The sequence below is a fragment of the Megascapheus bottae genome, chromosome 15 (genome assembly GCF_031878675.1).
Source record: "Megascapheus bottae isolate mThoBot1 chromosome 15, mThoBot2.hap1, whole genome shotgun sequence".
Lineage (NCBI taxonomy): Eukaryota > Metazoa > Chordata > Mammalia > Rodentia > Geomyidae > Megascapheus > Megascapheus bottae.
The window spans coordinates 6,872,111-6,892,543 of record NC_143523.1 but is presented as its reverse complement, the minus strand read 5'-3'; the positions used below and the strand labels follow the sequence as shown (position 1 = coordinate 6,892,543).

The 20,433-nt window shown below is 41.1% G+C and overlaps 1 protein-coding gene, 1 long non-coding RNA gene and 1 pseudogene across 3 annotated transcripts in view; 2 read left to right on the top strand and 1 right to left on the bottom strand.

Annotated features, from left to right (window-relative positions):
* The window catches only part of Acadsb (acyl-CoA dehydrogenase short/branched chain), a 35,621-nt gene extending 24,261 nt beyond the window's left edge, over positions 1 to 11,360 (top strand). For both annotated transcript variants that reach the window (XM_090345681.1, XM_090345680.1), the window contains exons 6-11: positions 540 to 665; positions 1,785 to 1,877; positions 4,388 to 4,477; positions 6,828 to 6,965; positions 9,706 to 9,805; positions 11,177 to 11,360. In XM_090345681.1, the coding sequence (XP_090201807.1) occupies positions 540 to 665; positions 1,785 to 1,877; positions 4,388 to 4,477; positions 6,828 to 6,965; positions 9,706 to 9,805; positions 11,177 to 11,247 (618 nt within the window). In that variant the 3' untranslated portion in view covers positions 11,248 to 11,360. The remainder of the gene's footprint in view (positions 1 to 539; positions 666 to 1,784; positions 1,878 to 4,387; positions 4,478 to 6,827; positions 6,966 to 9,705; positions 9,806 to 11,176) is intronic.
* Positions 11,361 to 11,363: 3 nt separating this feature from the next.
* On the top strand, positions 11,364 to 12,283 carry LOC150053726 (uncharacterized). The gene is made up of 2 exons (XR_016537783.1): positions 11,364 to 11,672; positions 11,887 to 12,283. It is a non-coding gene; the product is annotated as an uncharacterized LOC150053726 (long non-coding RNA).
* A 6,791-nt stretch (positions 12,284 to 19,074) lies between these two features.
* LOC150053725 (NADH dehydrogenase [ubiquinone] 1 beta subcomplex subunit 9 pseudogene) lies at positions 19,075 to 19,590 on the bottom strand (annotated as a pseudogene).
* Between the last annotated feature and the right edge of the window lie 843 nt (positions 19,591 to 20,433).

The following is a 20,433-nucleotide window of genomic DNA, read 5'->3' as shown; positions in this document are numbered from 1 at the left end:
TGGGCCCGGTGGCTCACATCTGTAATCTTAGCTCCTCAGGAGGCTAGGATCGTGGTTTACAACCAGCCTAGGCAGAAAACAGTCCCCAGGAGACTCTTATTTCCAATTAATCACTCAAAAACCAGAAGTTGAGCTGTGGCTCAAAATGGTAGAGTGCTTGCCTTGAGCAGAAGAGCTCAGGGACAGCACTGAGGCCCTGAGTTGAAGCCCCACAACCAAAAAAAAAAAAAAGCTCAGGGAGAGCATCCAGTCCCTGGTTCAAGCCCTAGGCCCAGCATGCACGCGCGCATGCGCACACACACACTAAACTGCTTAGTAATAATAAGTTTAAAATGCAGGTTTCTTGTGCTCATATAATACCTTACTGTGAGAATAATTTTAATGTCTTTTGCAGCTTCTGAAAGAGTAAAAGAAAAGGTAAAGTTCTTGATTTGCTGGTTGATACTCTCTCATCTTTCCCGTCGGTTTCTTTTCTTAGTTTTCTTACAAACAGGAGAGTGTAAAAGTGCAAGTAGTAATGGCATTTTCCATCTTTTTAGGGCTACAAAGGAATCACATGCTTCTTGGTAGAGGGTGGCTCAGAAGGCCTGCACATTGGAAAAGCAGAGAACAAAATGGGCATCAGAGCTTCTTCCACCTGCCCATTAACGTTCGAAAATGTCAAGGTGGGTATCTGTAGGCACCAGTGGGAAATAAGCTTTGTGTATTAAGGAGGTGTGCAAGAGAGGTATCAAAATAGTGCAAGCAATGAGCTCCTCAGCAGTGCTCGGAGGTTAAGTTCACAACAGTTGAGGCTCACAGAGGTAGGAAGTAGTCTCACTGATTTTGTACTTCTTAAATCCTTCTGAACCCTTTATGCTTTGTAAGTTTGGCATTTGTTGAGCAGTTACCTTACCACATAGACCATGAACCAAACGTAGCTTCAGCACACCAAAGGCCACAAGATGGGGTTGTTGTTCAGTGGGAATGGAATGCAACCAGGCAGCACCCCACAAAATAAGATTTCTCGAGAAGTTGTCAGCAGGTTTACCACAGCCCCTAGCAGGGCAAGTGTGGTGGAGGTGCGGCCGGGAAGAGTCTTGCTGCTTCCCTACAGCTGACCTCCTCCTTCCATTTTGTTTTTCCTCCATTCTGCCCCACTCCCTCTACCAACTGACCATATCATGCAGCTGAGCATTTTGTTTACTGTTCGTAGTATTAACTTTGTTTTATTAGTCTGTCTCCTTCTTTCACTTCTCTCCTCCTTCTTTGGGTACATGCACTTGTACACACATGCATGAACATGCACACACACGTGCACACACCTCCTTGGTTGACAGTTATGAGGAGGGTTCATCTCAACAGAAGAAATGTTTCTTACTCTCATTTTTGAAGGTTACCAGATTTTTTTTTGTAGTTCTTAATGTTATACTTTGAGCACATGGGTAAGAACTGGAGGAAAGAGTTTGTTGGTGTCATTGAACAGATTGTGCTAGGCCCCGGAGGATGCAGGAATGGACCGCGTGGTCGTAGGAAGCAGTGTGGAGGAGGAGCCAGGCATCCACAGGGGTCTCATTGCAGTTCAGTGAAGTATGGCCATAGAGCCATGTCATAATTGTGAGTATATGCTTAGAGGCACCTGTACTACAGTCACATATATTATACATGACACTGTATATAGTATAGACTATAGTATATATAATGAAAATATATATTTGCACATCTATATAAGCACACGCGCATATATGTTGATACTTGAACTGGTTTTGTCAAATTGAAAAGTAAGTGCAAACTTGTATCTTTAGGTTCCAGAAACCAATATTCTGGGACAAATTGGACATGGCTACAAGTATGCAATAGGAAGTCTTAATGAAGGAAGAATAGGAATTGCTGCTCAGGTAAGTCAAATTCCATACTGTATGCTAATTAAAATATAAAAAGAAATGCAGTCAGACCAGTGGGTATGTGGCAGCTTGTGAACACAAGATGGAGCTCTTTCCTTGCACGAAACAAAAGAATGGATTCTGATCTTTTTCAAATCCCATTTGGTTAATTATTTATCGAGGAATTGGGAAATGGCTTAATCAGAGTTGTCTTGCTTTGAGAGCATTCAAGTATTGAGTGCCTCTATCAGAAACTTCTAAACTACATTATAAATTAAGTATGACACTTTTGTCATCTTCAAAACTTAAATCCATTCCTTCAGAAAAATTGTGTGTGTGTGTGTGTGTGTGTGTGTGTGTGTGTGTGTGTATGTGCGCGCGCTTGTGCCAGTAACGGGACTTGAACTTTGGGCCTTTAACTTTCTTGCTAAAGGCTGGCATTTTACCACTTAAGCCAAATCCCAGAAGTTTTGGTTATTTTTTTTTCAGCTTAGAATAATTATTCTGCATGGGGATTTCTATGGATATAAAAGAGTTATAGGGGCTGAGAGTTTAGCCTATTAGTAGAGTGCTTGCCTAGCATGCATGAAAACCTGGATTCAATTCCTCAGTACTACATATGTAGAAAAAGTCAGAAGTGGTGCTATGACTCAAGGGGTAGAGCTCTAGCCTTGAGAAAACCCAAGGACAGTGCTTAGGCCCTGAGTTCAAGCCCCAGGACTGGCAAAAACAAAAGCTATCAGCATCTTCATGTGAAAGTTGAGTAATTTTTTTGTTATATATGAAAAAATAGCATCAGTTATGTATATAACATGAGGACTGTTCTATTTCTTACCATATTTGTCCTTTATAATGCACACTAAATGATATTGCTTATTTCCTGTATTGACAAATGAGTAAGGGTTTTGGTTCGGTTATAAAGTATGTCACTTCTGTAGAATATATTTTCTTTATTTTTACCTAAAATTCTAAAATCAGGTATGGCATTAAAACTGCATACCAGACCTCATTGTTCCTGCATATAAATAATATTGATGTTCTGGCAATAAAATACATGATATGGGCTTTAGCCTAATTACTTCAAGTTATCTTATAACCTAATTAAAAGCTAAGGTCAGGTAGCTGCTGTGTTTCAGTGGATGCCTTCTAGAGGGAAAGGCATGTAACCGAGGGAGTGGGGATCGTCTGTCCTCAACACTCTACTTGCAGAGGATTTGATTCTTCAGGAAGAGGGAGAGGGAGAAGGAGAGGGAGGGGGGAGAAGAAGGAAGGAAGGAAGGAAAGAAGGAAGGAAGGAAGGAAAAGAGGGAGGGAAAGAAAATGTGAATGAACACTAATGAAATATTGATATGTTCGTGGGCATTTCCCCCCAAAGCTTTAGCTATTGATTTCTTTTCTTTCTCTAAAAACCTATGAAGTTTGACATAATTAGATAGTGATTTAATAGCCTCCTAATGTTGAAGTTTAGAAACCATTTCTAAGCTTGCGTCGTTCGATAGATACAGAAATTCACTAGCAGTGAGGCAGGTCAGCTCAGAGTGGTACCCCATCCTCACCTGTTCTTCATGTGAGATAATTAATGTCTCTGCCAGATGCTCCCTCTCGGTTGTCTCAACCCTGGCTGTGCAGTAAATCACCCAAGGCATTTTCAGTGCTGATGTTTAAGCCATGCTCCACTATCCTCTTCCTTCCCATGATTGGATTCTGTTCTTAACCCTAGTGTTAGACCTGGGCTGTCATTTTTTTTTTTTTGCCAGTCCTGGGGAGTGAACTCAGGGCCTGAGCACTGTCCTTGGGCATTTTCAAGGCTATACCCCTACCACTTGAACCACAGCACCACTTCTGGGTTTGTTTGTTTTTTTCTATGTATGTGGTACAGAGAAATCGAGCCCGGGTCTTTGTGCATGCTAGGCAAGCACTCTACCACTAGGCCTAACTCCAGACCCCCATTTTTTTTTAAATCAAGGAACCCAAATGATTGTGATGGGTAGGCAGAAATCCCTCCCTCCAATGTTGTAATGCACCCTTCCTGATGCTCTTAATAGTCACAGTCAGAAATCAGAAAGGTAAGAGGTTGAGAGAAGTCGTTCCATGCTGAGATTTCAGGTTTTTGGAGGGAACATTCTTCTAGTCTTTGAGGCTAGTTCAAACCTTCTGTGGCTCAGCTCATGTTATGCCTAGAGAACAGAGCTTAAAGGAACAGATTGCTGAACAGTAGCCTGGTTGTCTAAACTCAGCATGCTGTGAGATTTATGTCCATGCTAGCATTAAATACACTCATACAGATGGAATCATTCCACATTATCTCCAAATTGCTAGCAGTCTAGCTGTACATCTGTAGTGGGTAAGAATGTATAACTAAGACCCAACACCTAATATACCTTACCTGGTAGCCCTGGGCTTTCCTCACCTAAGCTAGTTCTCTGCCTGTAAAAGGAATTTGCAATTCGGCTAAGTAAAAGCATACTTGTAACAACATAAAAAAATTCTTGTCTTCTGGTTTTTGTTGTTGTTGTTTTTGACAGATGCTGGGACTGGCCCAAGGGTGTTTTGACTATACTATTCCATATATTAAAGAAAGGATACAATTTGGCAAGAGAATATTTGATTTTCAGGTATAGTAATTAATTAAGCTCTTTGTGCTGTTCTAGACTTTCCCCTCTTCCTGTTCACCAAGAGTTGTGTTGCAGAGCCACAGAGGGAATCTCTTGAGAGGGTTTTAAGGGGAGAGGAAGTGGAGAGGGAGTAGGTCTCAGGAATGCCTTCATCTTTTCCCAGGAAAGAATGAAGAAGTATAATCCCTGAGGCCCCTCTGTGGCCATCAGGAAGGTCCACTCAACTGGCTCCTCTCTGCCTTTTGTACAGCAGTGGGCCTGGATCAGACTTCCTGGGCTGAAATTCCAGTTCTCCCACTTACACATGGGAAAACATGCAACTATTCCTACACCACACACCATACACAGAAAATAAATTCCAAATTCATCAAAGAGCTAACATTTAATAATCTTGGGAGGAAGGAAAATAACCTTTATGACATCAGAAGAAACAATTTGATAAATAAGAAGTAAAAATCTTAGGAGGAAGGAAAATAACCTTTATGACAACAGAAAAAAAGATTTGATAACTAAAACAAAAATTACCCGAAAGGATCAGAATTAGTGAATTTAACTAGAAAATTTATTTTCCTCAAAAAAGAACCAATAAAGTAAGATGACAAGGGAGAAGATATTTACTGTGAACAGTTTCAGCTTGTGATTACTCACAATTTTGCACACACCAGTGCTCACAGAAAGAGAACAATCTGTGGGTATTTGCAAACAGTGCAGTTTATTCCAGTTTTTTCTTCCTTTTTGTTTAAGAAATGCCATTCCAAGACATGTGAAAGGGTATCAATGTATGTGAATTAATGCACCTTCTATCTGGCAAATATCATGTAACCCTTTTATTAATTACAATAAAAATATATATAAAAAGAAATGCCATTCCTTGGTTAAGTAATTACCTTAATTAAGATTCCTTGTAACCTCCATACCACATTATTAAAATTATTTAATTCTTTCCTGCTAGACTCCATAAATCACAGGGCCATAATGTACTGTGTGATACCTCCATTGCTCAGCAGAGTGGAGTAGGTGCTCAATAAATGGACAATGGATAGATAAGTAAGGAATGGGAGAAAGTTCAGCCTATAATAAATAGCTATCTCTTATAAGTTGTTTATAACTGAATGTTAATATTCCTGCTCTTGCTCAGCCTGTTGTTTTTTTTCCATTGATAGACATTTAGTGACACCTATCACTCTAAAATTGCAGGGTGGTAGTAGTTTTAGGGCAGTTCTTAACGTTCATCTTTAAAAACAGAATAACTGGTAACTATTCTTAGATATTTCAGTACAGTCACATTAATAAAGTTAGTTATATGAAAGCAGAAATCTGGTTCTTCAAATAATACTCCATTGCTTTGAACTTACAGCTTTTTATGTTTTGATGCCATATGCGAAGTCTTCTTCGCTCGGTTAAATATAAAATATAATCTGGCTGCCTGTGGTGGCTCAAGTCTGTAATCTTCACTGCATAGGAAGTCAGATCAGAGATTGTGGCATCAAGGTTCCAGACAGCCTAGGCATAAAAGGTTGCAGGATGCCACCTCAACCAGTGGCTAGACCTGGTGGCCCATGGAGTCCTGTTACTTCCACCATGGAAGCAGCACAATGTCTGGGCATAGTGCTATAAGCTTGTCATCCCCAGAAACAGGATGGCACAGTAGGGGAATCGCAAGCCAGGCTGACCTGGGCATAAAGTGAGACCCTATTGCAAAATTAAGTCAACAGGCCCAGGAGTTAGGTAGTGGTAGAGTGATTGCCTAACGTGTACAAAGACCCAGGTTCTATCCTTCGATACCACATGCCTAGAAAAAAACAGAAATGGTGCTGTGGCTCAAGTGGTAGAGCTCTAGCTTTGAGAAAGCCCAACAACAGTGCTCAGGCCCTGAGTTCAGGCCCCAGCACCAGCAAAAAAAAAAAAAATTAAGTCAAAATGGGGTTAGAGCATGGTTCAGAGTCCCTGCCTAACGAGTGTGAGGTCCTGAAATGGAACCACAGTACTGCCTCCCTCCAGAAAAGCGCATAATCAGAGATGTGCTCTACAGTGATTTAGCTTAAGTCTAATTTTGATCATAAGGAAAGGTGAAAAGAATGATTAAATGTAACAGTCGAGTGTTTAAACCTAACTGTAATTTGTTTATTTAAATCTTAATGAAGTATGAAGCATTATGAGAAATTTGACATTTTCCGAAGAAGATTCCACAGTGCCCGTAATGTTTTACTTTCTTTTAGATTGCAGATTTTAAAATATTTAATAGGTATGAATGTGCATTTGTGTGGTTTGTCTCCAGTTCTAGCTGGACTTAGGGATAAAGTGTGTCTTTGAAAGCTTAGTTCTCCTAACTTGGGTCTGGATGTTTCAGGGGCTCCAACACCAGGTGGCACATGTGGCTACCCAACTGGAAGCTGCCAGGCTGCTAACCTACAACGCCGCCCGGCTCGTCGAAGCCGGAAAGCCATTCATAAAAGAAGCATCGATGGCCAAGTACTATGCCTCAGAGGTAAGAAGATGAAAATGTAATCCGGCCTTTTTATACTTTGGAGCGTTGTTTGAAGTTGGGAGTTTTCAAGTAAGACAACATGGCCTTCCCACTTTTTATGGGAGAAAAGTGAAGGGTCTATAGGAAAATGCTTTAATTCTGTGGGGTCAAGATGTCACCATAAGCAGTTCATTTCGGGGACACTGCCCCTTCAGCCCTCCCCTGAGTAAAGGCTTCAAGTCCACAGTTTCGAATTGGGCCAAAAAGTAATCACTGTGTACATTACAGGAGCAAATGATATGTAAAAAACAAAAAACCAGGAAAAGAATGCTAGGCTCTTACTGGTTTCTGTCCATATGTGTACTTTCTATGTCACACTTGAAACTGGCTAAACAATGCACCCGATTCATGGGACAGCTGATTCCCAGTCTTTGCAGTATGTCTGATGTACTCCAAGGCCTAGGTACCCATGGATAACCTCTCCAGTCCCTAAATGGCTTATCTGGACTTCCCTCACTGCTGCCTCCTGCCTGTCTACACAGTGCACAAGTCAGAACCTGAAAGTCATGACACACCATCTGACCTCTGTCTCCCTCACACTGACCTCTGTCTCCCTCACATTGAATCCACGTATCCCTAAACACATCTTGAATTTCTGCTTTTCTCCTGTCTTCCCCCATCCGCTTTGTATAAGCTGCATCCTTCCCTGGTCCATGGCTTCTCACAACAGAAGGAATGACACCGGTTCTCATTTCCTATTGTGACTACAGCAATCAAATTACCAAAAAAATTTAGTAGACTAAATGTTGTTAGCACCCATTGCTGGAGGCCAGACTGAAAGGAATATCACAGAATGGATTGGGTTTCATGGGGTCAGCAGAGCAGCCTTTTGAAAGCTCCTGGGGAAAATCCAGGGCCGGTTTCTAGAGGATGCTTGGGTCATTCCTTGACTTCTCACCACTCTACCCACCTTCAGGCCCACAATGTAGAATGTTCAAGTCTCTCTCTGACTCTTATTGCTGTGGTCAGATTGCCTTAGAAACCAACTCTTCTGCTCCATTCTGTTCCTTATAAGAACTGTTACTGGTTCCTCAAAAGACTAAACATAGAGTTCTCCTATGATCCTGCAATCCCACTCCTGGGCATTTGCCCAAATAATCATAAACAAGGCCACATTAAAGCTACCAGCATAATTATGTTCATTGCAGCAATATTTACCATAGCTAAGTTATGGAATCAACCTAAATGCCCCTCAGTAAATGAATGGATTTAAAAAATGGGGTATACATACACAATGGAGTTCTATGCTTCTGTCAGAAAGAATGACAATGCCCTATTCTTAAGAAAATGGAAAGATTTAGAAAAAAATCATATTAAGTGAAGTAAGCCAGGCCCCCAAAAACATAGGCTTCATGCTTTCCCTCATTTGTAATAATTAGTCTCTGTCTAGAATAGTCCTAGCAGAAGATCACAACAGCTCAATAGCTATGTACATATGACCAGATAAAACGATGCTAATCGATATGAACTCCAAGATATGGAAACAGAGGGGTTTTGTGGTTGATTTTGCTGTTTTTTAATGTACAGTATGGAGTTCTTTTTTTCCCTTTGTTTTTTGCGCTATGTCACTGTTTTTGAGATTGGTACCCTGTGTCTTGTCTGCATTTATCTGATTTGGGGAAGGGAAGGGAACAACGAAATGATGAAACAAGGACGCAGCAGTGGTACAAGAGACCAGGCTGGAAATGAACTCAACAGTTTGGGTGGGGAGGGACAGTGGGAGAGAAACAAGAGAGGGGTAACAATACTTGACAAGAAGTGTACTCGTTACCTTACTTATGTTACTGTAACCCCTCTTACATCACCCAACAAAATGAAATTTACAAAAAGAACTGCTGCTGTGCCATTGGCCCCACACTCCTGGTGAACTAGGATAATCTCCTCATCTCAAGGGCCTGGACTCAATCACAGCTGCCAGGTCTTTGCTGCCCTTTAAGGTAGCACATTCAGTTTCTGGGGATTAGTCTGAGACTTCCTTAAGAAATGATTGCAATAGTTAACCTGCTTTCCATTCTCCAAGGCCACCTGACCTCCTTCCTTCTCACCTCCCACCCTGACATGAGCCATGGCCACGGGGGCCTTAGCTGATGTGCTCTTCCGCCCCCGCCTGAAGCATTTGTTTAAATGCCCCTAACTCAAGCTTCAAATCTTAGTCAATCTGTTTCCTCAAACAGGTCACCATCGAAATCACAGTAGCTTTCCTAGCAAGCCCTTCTCTCTTGTGCATTCTAGCAGCTTCTGTAAGATTGTTGGGTTACAGTTTGGATGACCACCAGAACCAAAAGGGCCATATCTGCCCATCCCTCATCAGAGGGTGTGGTGTAAAATGATGTTCTTGATAAGTAGTTGAGCAACACTCTGGGTTTTTTTTAATATTTTTTTATTGTATTTAAAAAAGGGTTACATGATATTTGCCAGATAGAAGGTGCATTAATTCACATACATTGATACCCTTCCACATGTCTTGGTCCCCATTACGCTCCCCCCGCACACTCTGGTTTTCTTAAGAAGAGGAGAATTCTGTAGGTTGATGGGATGTTTTATGAAAGAGGTGTCAAGAATGGGATTAAAAAGACAGTACCAATTTATAAAATAACCAGCGCTATACTGGCCTGTATTAGTGAATCCATGTTGCTATACAGAGTATTCATAATATGCAACCAGTGTGTTCTCAGTGTGGTCTGAGACTTGCTTTTGGTAGATTTCAGGGATAACAACAAGTAAATGCATTGAATGGATGGGAGGAGTCGGCTATACCAAGAATTTCCCTGTGGAAAAGTTTTTCCGAGATTCAAAGATTGGTAAGATTTTTTTTTGTTTCATTTTGTTTTATTTGCCACTGTTTGGGCTATTTTATTCATCAATTTTATAGACAAAGGCAATTTTAATCTCATCAGTACAATTCTGGCTAGATTTTTTTACCTGTCTCTTCCTATCAGAAAAACAGATTTATATTTTTTAAAAACATTGAAATTGCCTTGTTAAAATTGTTTCCTGTTGTTATTATGTAGGTGATGTACATTAAGTCAGGTAAAGAGTACATTTTCTTTTTGGACACTATCACCCCTTCCCTCGCTCTCTGTCATTTTTCCCTTTTCCCCCACCCACAAGTTGTATAGCTTATTTTCAATATACTTCCAGTGAGTACCATTGCTATATTTGCAAAATTGCCTTTTAAAATGCCCCAGCAGGCAGGCCTTCTAGTTCAACTGGAACAAAGTCTACTGTTTTCATTTTTAACCAAAATTATGAAGACATTTGATTAGTGTAGTTTAATTCTATTCTTTGCGGCATTGCGGCATTGTCTTCTAATTTCAGAAGCTATGTGTTGTGTGCTATGTGCTTCTGAAATTAGGACAAGCATCCAGTGCTCTAATACCAGAAAGGAAAATAAGCACCCCAGTTCCAAAAGCTGTGTCATCTGAGCCTCTGCACTGATAGTCTAAGCAGTCTTCTACCATTCAAACCTGATCAGGAGCTAATGGAAAGCAAATGGAAAATTGTGATCTCTTAGTCATATTTACCTGTTTCAGTAGCTGCAATTCTGGACTTTTACAAGTAATAGTTTTGTGGTAAATACAAAGGTTATATTTGTTGAACTCATGTCTTTTGTGTGGGTCTAGGTGTGGGTGTGGATATTGATTTTAGAATATTAAACTCAGGACTGAACTCTGTCCCTGAGTTTTGTTTTTTTGTTTTTTTGGTGGGGGGAGGGGACGGTTATGGGGCTTGAACTCTGGGCCTGGGCACTGTTCCTGAGCTCTTTAGCTCAAGGCTAATGCCCTACCCTTGAGCTATGCCCCACTTCCCATTTTCTAGAGATTAATTGGAGTTAGGAGTCTCAGGTTCTTTTGTGCCCAGGCTGGCTTTGAGCCCTGATCCTCAGATCTCAGCCTCCTGAGTAGCTAGGATTACGGGCATGAGCCACCAGAGCCAGCTCCCTGAGTTTTTTTTATTCAAAACTAGCTCTCTCCCATTTGGGCCACAGCTTCTCTTCTAGCCTTTTGTTGGTTAATTGCAGGTAAGCGTCTCATGAACTTTTCAGACCAGGCTGACGTCAAACTGAGATCCTCAGATATCAGCCTCTTGAGTAGCTAGGATGACAGGCTGGAACTTGCCTATTGTACTTAACTATGGGCCCAGTCTAATTCTTCTCTTTGCTCTCTTTTAAGGTACCATATATGAAGGAGCTTCCAATATCCAACTGAACACCATTGCAAAGTTTATCGATGCAGACTATTGATAGGCATAGTGTTAGGTCCCTTCCTGGTCGTCGATTTTGCCATTTCACATTATTGTGCCTCGCTGGGGGAATGGCTCTGTCGTACCATAGTTTTATTGAGCCTCTCCTCAGATCCTTAGGTGTGTCTTTTGCTTTTTCCTCTTTTCTGTCTGCTTGATTTAAGCACAAGAGATCATTTCGATACTGGAAAACAAATATGCTCATCTTTTCTCCAAAACTGTTTTAAACTTAAACTTTGCACAGATTTATATCATCATCCTAAATTTCAGGAAATATAGGAGTTTCTGAATTTTGGAAAATGAAGACATCTGAAGTGTTACAGAAATGGTTACTTTATATCCCCGCTAAATCTTGGTCTTATCAGTCAGAAAGACATTTGTTATTATAGGCGATTTTTATTTAATACTTTAAGATTCAGTTGTAAGGCCGGGAGTTTGGCCTAGTGGTTAAAGTGCTTGCCTAGCATGCATGAAGACCCGGGTTCCATTCCTTGGTACCACATACGTACAAAAAAGCCGGAAGTGGTGCTGAGGCTCAAGTGGTAGAGCTCTAGCCTTGAGAAAGTCCAAGGACAGTGCTCAGGCCCTGAGCTCAAGCCCAGGACTGGCAAAAAAAAAAAAAAAAAGATTCAGTTGTAAGTTGCTAATGAGGTAGAAACTGATAAAGGAATTTTTTCAGAAAAATCTTAAACATCTAGTTCTCAATAACAGGGAATGAGCAGAAAATAAGAATATAACTTTGTAAGTCATCTAATTGATACAGGTACAAAGCAAAACAACTACCACCAAAAAGAAAACATGATTTGAACCAAGTAAAGCACTAGAGGAGCACAGTGCTACGGCTGATCTACAAGTTCCATGGTGGTTTCAGCAGGTCATTTTAAAGCTTGTCTCTACCTTAGTTTTCAACTATAAAGTTTAAATAATTTGGTTTAATCAGAAAATATTCCAATATTATGGTATTTATCCAATCATGCACTATTTGTAAGTTGTACAATATCTGTGTTTTAACTGAATAAAATTTTTTCTCAACCTTGGTTATTGGGCATTATTTAATTTAGTATAATTCAGAAATTGGTTTTTGGTTCAGTGATTCTCAAGAAAACAAAGTTGATTGCCCCCATAAAGAAATATATCGTGGGCGGGAAGCACGTATGAAGTTCTGTGTTTGATTCCATAGTATCACATACACAGAAAAAGCCAGAAGTGGTTCTGTGGCTCAAGTGGTAGAGCTCTATCTTCGAGAAAGCCCTAGAACAGTGCCCAGGCCCTGAGTTCAAGCCCTAAGACTGGCCAAAAAGAAAAAAAGAAAGAAATACATTGTAATCTTAAAATGGATGGGGAAGTAGAGGAGACTTTTTATATTTGAATAGGCAAATGATGGACACAGCCATAGCCTCTGGAACTCTATCTTGACTTTATCTGATGGGGATCTGAAGCCCATCATTACTTTAGTTAAATCGAAGGTGGGTGGGGCCACTGATATGGGGCGCAGATCTTAAAGAAGTGTCCAGACTGCTGAGGTAGAGCTGGACGCAACCCGTTGAGCAAGTCAGTATTGTTAGGGATTTTGTTGGACAAGACCAAATGAGTTACTGAACAAGCACAGAGCTAGAGGGGCTGCTTCTTCAGTGTGAGCAGTCGACACTAGCCGCCCGTCCTCAGTATTCAGCTCTCAAAGCAGGAAGGCAGACCACAGTCACGTGAGAGCTCCATGGTTCCTGACAGAGGAGTGTGGCTTAGAATGAAAAATGTTCCAGCGCTCATACAGCTGCTGAAAATTGCCATTACTGTTAAATGGGGAGCATTTTAGTATTTTAATGAAAAAATGGAGTTTATTAATAAAACCTGACATTTTCAAAGTAATTTTGCCTTGCACATTTATGTTTATTGAATTGGATTAATTTCTGCAATGCAAATCATAGTTAAATATTCAAAATTATAAAAATACAATTGAGGTAGGAATTACATTAAAATATTAGGTAGAAATAAGGACAAATTTAAACCTGGAATCCAGAGAGATAAAATTTACTTGACTTTCAAATAGGGAAATGATAAAAATTTTAAAATCCCGCACCTTGAGAACAAAAAGCATAATCCAATAAGCAAGGTGGGTGAAATGCTATAGAGAGGCCTAGACATTTTAACCTTGGTGATTGTAATGGCAGCTAGTGGATTAGAAGTCAGCCTTAGTAAACAGAATACCAGTGTCTACAGAAGTAGAAACAATTAACAGTATGACAAATGTGTTCAAAGTCACAGGAGGAGAGAGCCTCCCTCATACCTCTGGACGTTGAATGTATATTTGGTGAGTATATTCTGTACATATTTGCAAAGAACTATTAATGGTTACTATTTAAGGACAGAAGTTCAAAGCCAACCCAGGCTGAAATGTCCATGAGATTGTTATCTCCAGTTAATTACCAACAAAAAGCTAGAAGTGGAGTTGTGGCTCCAATGGTAGAGGACTAACCTTTAGCAAAAAAGTTAAGGGACAGCACCCAAGTTCTGAGTTCAGTCTCCAGGACTGGCGCACACGCGCGCACACACACACACATACACACACAGTTATTATAGTTCTCTGTGCAACCATCATGTTGTTTTACCAAAGCAAATGTGTTCTCCCTATAGTTCCTGCACTAAAGCTCTCCTTCTCAGACTGAAACTTCAGGGTCTATCTTGAAACTGTGTTTTTTAGAAGGGGGACACACTGGGTTTTAACTCAGGACCTTGCATTTGCTAGGTATGCTCCCATTTGACCCATGCCCCTAGCCTTCAAACAATCTCCAGTTTGAGTTTAGTGGAGAGCCTGAAGCCCATCATTACTGCTTGGTAGACTGAGGACTGGGCCAACGTGGGGCTCAAAGAATTAACCAGAATGATGTGGACAGAGCTGGACTCAACCAGCAGCCAACTTAGTATCATTAGAGATTTCAGTAGCCGAGACAAAATGAATCACTGTAAGGAAGCGAGAAAAGAAGGCGTTGTAGTCTTCCTGCCAAGTGCCCATGTTAAAGGATTTGTGACGTGGGTTACTTCCTCAGTACAGTCCATTCCCAGGCAAGGATTCAGGATGTACTAACTCTTAATTAGTGTTATTAAATCCTGTACCTGCTCAACACAGTCAGGCTTTCATCTTTGCTGTATTTTGTGGATTGATTCCAGTTTTAACCTATAAGGAAAGAACATTCCAGAAGTGTTAGTACTGATCAATGACCACATAAATTAATCACTTGCCGAAGGCCCTGGCATTTGGCATGTGCTCCTGTGCTGCTACAACCAGCTTGCTCCATGTGAGGATTATTGTGTGCGATCATTTGGCTGCATTGTTGTGTGACATGTTAGCTCGTGCCCTAGTTATAGCCCTGACATAAAATGAAAGCTTTTTTTTTTTTTTTTTTTTTTTGCCAGTCCTTGGATTTTTCTCAAGGCTAGAGCTCTACCGCTTGAGCCTCAGCACCACTTCTGGCTTTTTCTAATTATGTGGTACCAAGGAATTGAACCCGGGTCTTCGTGCATGCTAAGCAAGCACTCAACCACTAGGCCAGACTCCCCACCCTGAAAGCTTCTTTTTGATGACATATGTCAAATTGTATTTATTGTTAGAAAATCAATATTCTGTGGAGAAAGAAAATATAAAGCACTAAATTATGTGGAGCTGTTTGCTATTCTAATAAAGTAAAATTGTCACATATACAGTTGAAGGAAGAAAATAATGTAATCTTCCTGCAAGATAGACACAACTCTTTTGTTTACCAAGCTGATAGCTTGCCTCTCATGTACACCAATTTTCTTTGTTTTCAGAGAAGAGGTCTTAAAATGTAGACCAGGTTTAAATTCATGATGCTAAAACATTTTTTCCAGGAGACTCGTATTTTTTTTTTCATGGCAATATAAGCAGCTCTTAGAGAGGTCACCTCTTTAGAGTATGTCTTCCCAGTACAGATACTATCTGGCTGATGTTTATGCCTGTGCGTTTCAGTATTGTTTTTGGAAATTTATATTACTGGACTTTTTATTCAGTGACACATGACAGTCTGAAATCACAGGAAATATCAGACTATCTCTCCCCTTTATTTTCTACACTGTTTTATACAGCTAGATAACCAGTCTTTTTTTTTTCTTCCTGTCACTCAGCACCATGTTTGAGTGGTTGCTACATCCTAGGTCCTTTGCGCTCTGAGCTGCCATTGCAAAGAGGAGCAATAACAACCTCTTATTTCAATGCATGCCCATGTCACTATCTTTTTCTATTAGTGTACCCTCACAAACATATCGCATACAAATCTTCCACGGTCACCTCTATACAGATAGGACTTCAGTGCTACTGAAAAATAGCAAGCATTAATACCTCTTGAACTTTACCATACGCTAGCTGTCATCCCACACTCCTGACACAAACTCTCTGCAGCCAATGACATGGGGATTCCATTTTATAGGCAAGAACACTGGTGTAGAGAGGCGAAATAGGAAGATGTTCTGGTGAACAGTGGGGAAGGGATTCACACCAGACCGATGTTCCCATTTCACTCCTTTGGGTCTCTGAGGCTTTTTCATCTTTAACAAACATGCAATAAAATGCTACCACCAACTAGCCTTAATTAGGTGGTCATTCTTCATGAGTGAGAATGAATTTTTTAAGCAGAAAAGCTAGCTAAAATGGGGCCCACAAGATGAATAAACAGATGTGAGAGCAGGTGTGTTTAGGGAGAGTGGAAGCTGGTTGTGTCGCACAGGGTGAGAGCATTTGCCCAGTATGTGTAAGTGGGCTCCATCCCCCACATCACAAATAATAAATAAATAAATGAATAAGGAAAGGAGGGAAACCAGGTAAACAGAGTGACATAATGATATGATCTCAGAGCACTGAAAAAAGAGTGGAGAAAATGCCCCAGTGTCATCTCCAGAAATCCATGGGAACATTCTTGATGCCAGGTTTGACTAGATCTGGGGAAAATCAAGAAAATATAATTTAAAACTTCCCTGAGGCATAAGGAATGCCAAAAGAGCAAGAGAAAAGTCATAAGTAGCGGCTACAGAAAGTTTGAATTGTAGATATTTCTAGATATAGCTCACAATATAAAATACTAATTACAAAACCCAATCTTGGCTGGGCTGGGGATATTCAATGGTGGCGCCTTTGCCTGGCATTCATGGTGTTGGATTTGATCCTTAGCCCCATAAAAACAAGGAAGGAAGGAGAGGGAAAAGGGGGAGGGAAGGAAAGAGAAAGAGGTTGGTGAGCAAAAGGAGAAAGGGAGAAGGAAAAGGAAAAATCATGGTAAGCAGGAAAAAATAGGGATGCATATATTTATAGATGCAAGTGGGTCAACCTACTAAAGAAAAATAGTGTTCATATAAGGCAAAAGAAAAAAATTAAGTTCCAGCCAGGTGCAGTGGCTCACATCTATAATCCTAGCTACTCAGGAGGCTGAGATCTGAGGATCAAGGTTCAAAGCTAGTTCAGCCAAAGGACCTCAGACTCTTATCTCCAATTAACCTCTAGAAAACGGGAAGTGGGGACTTTGCGGGTGGGAAATGGGGACAAAACCATGAGAAAGGGTAGTAATGTTTGTGAAGTAATGCACCTTCTATCTGATGAATATAATGTAACCCTTGTATTAATTACAATAAAAATATATTAAAAAAAAAAGAAAACAGGAAGTGGGGCTTGGCTCAAGGTAGGGTGGTAGCCTTGAGCTGAAAAACTCAGGGACAATGCCCAGGCCCAGGGTAGGGCGGTAGCCTTGAGCTGAAGAGCTCAGGGACATCGTCCAGGCTGAGTTCAAGCCCCAAGGCCCACCAAAAAATAAATAAGTTCCAGCTATGTGAAGTTAGATGTACCTAAAGTAAGAAAAGGAAAAGCGGAGAAAGATGAACTCAACAGACCAACAGGAGGGCAACAGCCCCGCTGAAGTGGAAGTGGCCTGCCCTCCTTACAACTAGGGTCCCTTTTTATCAGGCAGCAGAAGTGAAGTCAGGCGGGGAAGATGGAAGCAGGGTGAGATGGAGATGGGGTAGGAGAGCAATTATGAGGTCTTAACAGCATCTGTGTCCACCAGGGGTGTCAGTGTTAGCCGTGGCCTTGGTCTCAGGCTCTCTTCCAAGACCACAGGGTACATTTGTTCAGGTGGGAGGGGAGGGAGATGTTCTAGCCCGGTAAACAGCAAGGACAGTTGTAAGATAAGGAGACATGGCTGTCAGGTGGAGAGGGTGAGTGCTTTCAGTTATTTCCCATCACCTAAAACAAAAGAGACAATTGGAAAGAGATGGGAAAAGACTGCAACAACAGCGATGTTATGATCTAACAAAATTGGACTAAAGACCAAAGTAGCAAAGTACAGTGACTCATGTCTACAATCCTAGCTGCTGGGGAGTGGACATCAGGATTGAGATTTGAGGCCAGTCTGGGCCAAAAGTTCATGAGAACTTATGATTAAATTAAATCAATTTAATTAAAATTATTTTTAAGCTGGGTTTGGTAGTATTTGCTTGCCAGCCCAGCCAAATAGAGAGTTGCAGTCCAGGTCAGCCGGCACATAAACTTAAGTCCCTATTTGAGAAATAACTGAAAGGGACAAAAAAATAAAAAGGTGGAGAGAGGAGGCTCAAGCAGCAAAGTATCTGCCTTGCAAGTACAAAGTCCAAGGCACTGAGTTCAAACCCTAATACTGAAAAAAAACAATCTCACACAAAGGAAGAATTCACCAAGAACTTTATGTCCCTAAGAAACACAACATACGGAGTAAAACAACTAGAAATACAATGTAAAAAGTGACAAAACCCTAATCATAGGTACTTTATTTGGCACAGGACAGAACCATTACTTTTATTTTTATGTGTAACAAAGTACTATATGTAAATTCTTTGGGGAAAAAAACCACAAAATCTTGAATAGTAATGTCACTACACTTAATTTGAGGAATTCTGCTGGGATGGAGGAGTCATTAGCAGCATTTATACTATTTGAAATTCTACAAGAATAATGTTACTTCTTTCAACGTAAATAAAATTAGTGCTACCTGTATTGCTATTGACATCTTTCATTTTTTTTTGCCCCTCATTTCAAGTCTTTATTAAAATCAGAAGTGGGACTGAGACTCAGACTGAGCTCATTTAGACAACTGACAAAATCTTTTATGATGCTCATAACTCCAAGAACAAGCATTGTCTTATCTAATCATTAGCAAGAAATAAAGGGAAAACCCAGCTGATTCTGGTGACGGTTATACAGTATCTTTTCAAAAAAAAAAAAAAAGCAGCATAAACCCTTATTGGATCATTGTGAGTTAAGTGTGTGACAGTACCGCCCCTCTGGAACAACACAGCTGGACGACTGCATCCAAAGTAAGGTTACTATGTCTTTCCCTTTTAGCCCCAACCAGCCAACCTCTACTCTGCACCTCCTCGTCACCGTGAGCGCCCCCTACAGGTGTCTGTGGACATGTCACCTCTTAGACCACCTGTTCTTTTCATCCCATCAGTGCAATCACTGGGAAAACAAAGAGGGATTCCAAGCTCTCACTTTCCCTTCTCAGCTTTGTTTATTCTGCATTGGAGCGCAAAGCCCTCAACCTAGAATTTGGTCAGCTCTGTCTTCAGAGTGAATCTTTTACCTGATTTGGCTACTTTTACCTTACTGATCACATGAGTGTCAATATTAGGACATATGACTGGTTTTCTTTACATGGTAATGAGAACACTGACAGGCAGTCACATGACAGACAGCGTAGGCTTGGCAGACTACGTTCAGTATTTTTATTAGGGCAAATGTGTATGTTTCCTAACCTACCTTCCATTGTCACTTGCTAGCAGGAAGAGTGTGTGTCTACACTGGCTGTTCCCACCACAGTGGGGGAAGTCACCCTCCTTTCTGGCCAGAGGCAAAGCTTCAGTCTTAGGACCACTGAGTGGGGTCTCTTCCTGCAGCTGCTTCATTTCTGCTCCCAGCTTCCTCTTCGTAGTTTATTCCATTTCTCTCTCTTGGAAAAGTAATCAGGATGCATTGCCTTCTCCAAAGGATGCCAGTCATCTAAGCACCGTTCCGGAACCTTGTAACACTCGTGTCTCTCGTAGGAGGTGCCCCCAGGGAGTCGGGGAAGATACATGGCTGTGGGTGCTGATTTTGCCAGAGTTGTTCTTCTGCCTCCCTCAGCAGCAGTGTGGCCTTCATCATATGCTTTTCATTCCGATGTTCTTCAAACTGGGCTCTGAGCAAGTAAGCAAAGTACCGGTATTTGTCCCTGTGGACATACCACGACTCCAGGTGTCTCAGAGCCCGCTTGTAAAGCCGCAGCACCTTCTGCTGGTAGGTTGGATAGGCTGGCGGAGCACACAATGCCATGGCTGCCACCAACACCTTTCATCTTTGCACGCTATTTTCCCTAACTGATCTTTCTGCTTCCCTCAAACAAACACAGCCAAGTAGGAACCACTATCCAGTCCTGGCACAGGAGGGTGAAACAGGATGATCCCTGGTCCCCAGAAGAGTTGATGTTGGTACGCAAATAGTGACCTTATCCAAGTGTTCTAAACAAAACCATATGGTCCTACTCTGCTGATCAGGGCTTTTCCCCAACTTCTTGCACACTTACAGAACAAGCTAGGCCATCTGCACTGGCCTTGTGTTTTAGGTCTGCTCTTTAATTGTGCTTTGACATGATTTTATGTAATTTGACTTGAAGTATCCAAATGTCAACACACACTTGAATTGAAAATATCAAAGAGAAGAAAATTCAAAACTTTCATTCCAGTTCATAGGACCCAGGTCCAAAGAATAAACTGACTGGACTCTAGGGCCCAGTCCAACCCACTGCGTATTTTTGTTATGGATTATACACTAAGAACAGTGGTGTGTTTTAAATAACATATAAATATATACATAATATCCTTAGTTTTGCATCTTGCTCACAAAGCCTAAAATATCACCTGCTCCTTTAAGGAACAGTTGGCTAAGCCCTTAGGAAATGGTTGCTTCTAAATCAGGAAGTTGACTCTAGGTGTCATAGAGAGGGGGTGGGGGAGAAAGAAAGAAAAAGGAAACAAAGGAGGGAAGGGAGAAGAGGAAAGGAAAGAAAGAGGAAGGGAGGCAGGAGGAGGGGTATGCCCCTGCTTCACTATCCTTAAAAGGAAAATAAATTCCCACGAGCTTCTGCATGATGGCCTGAAAACATGGACAGCCCCTTCC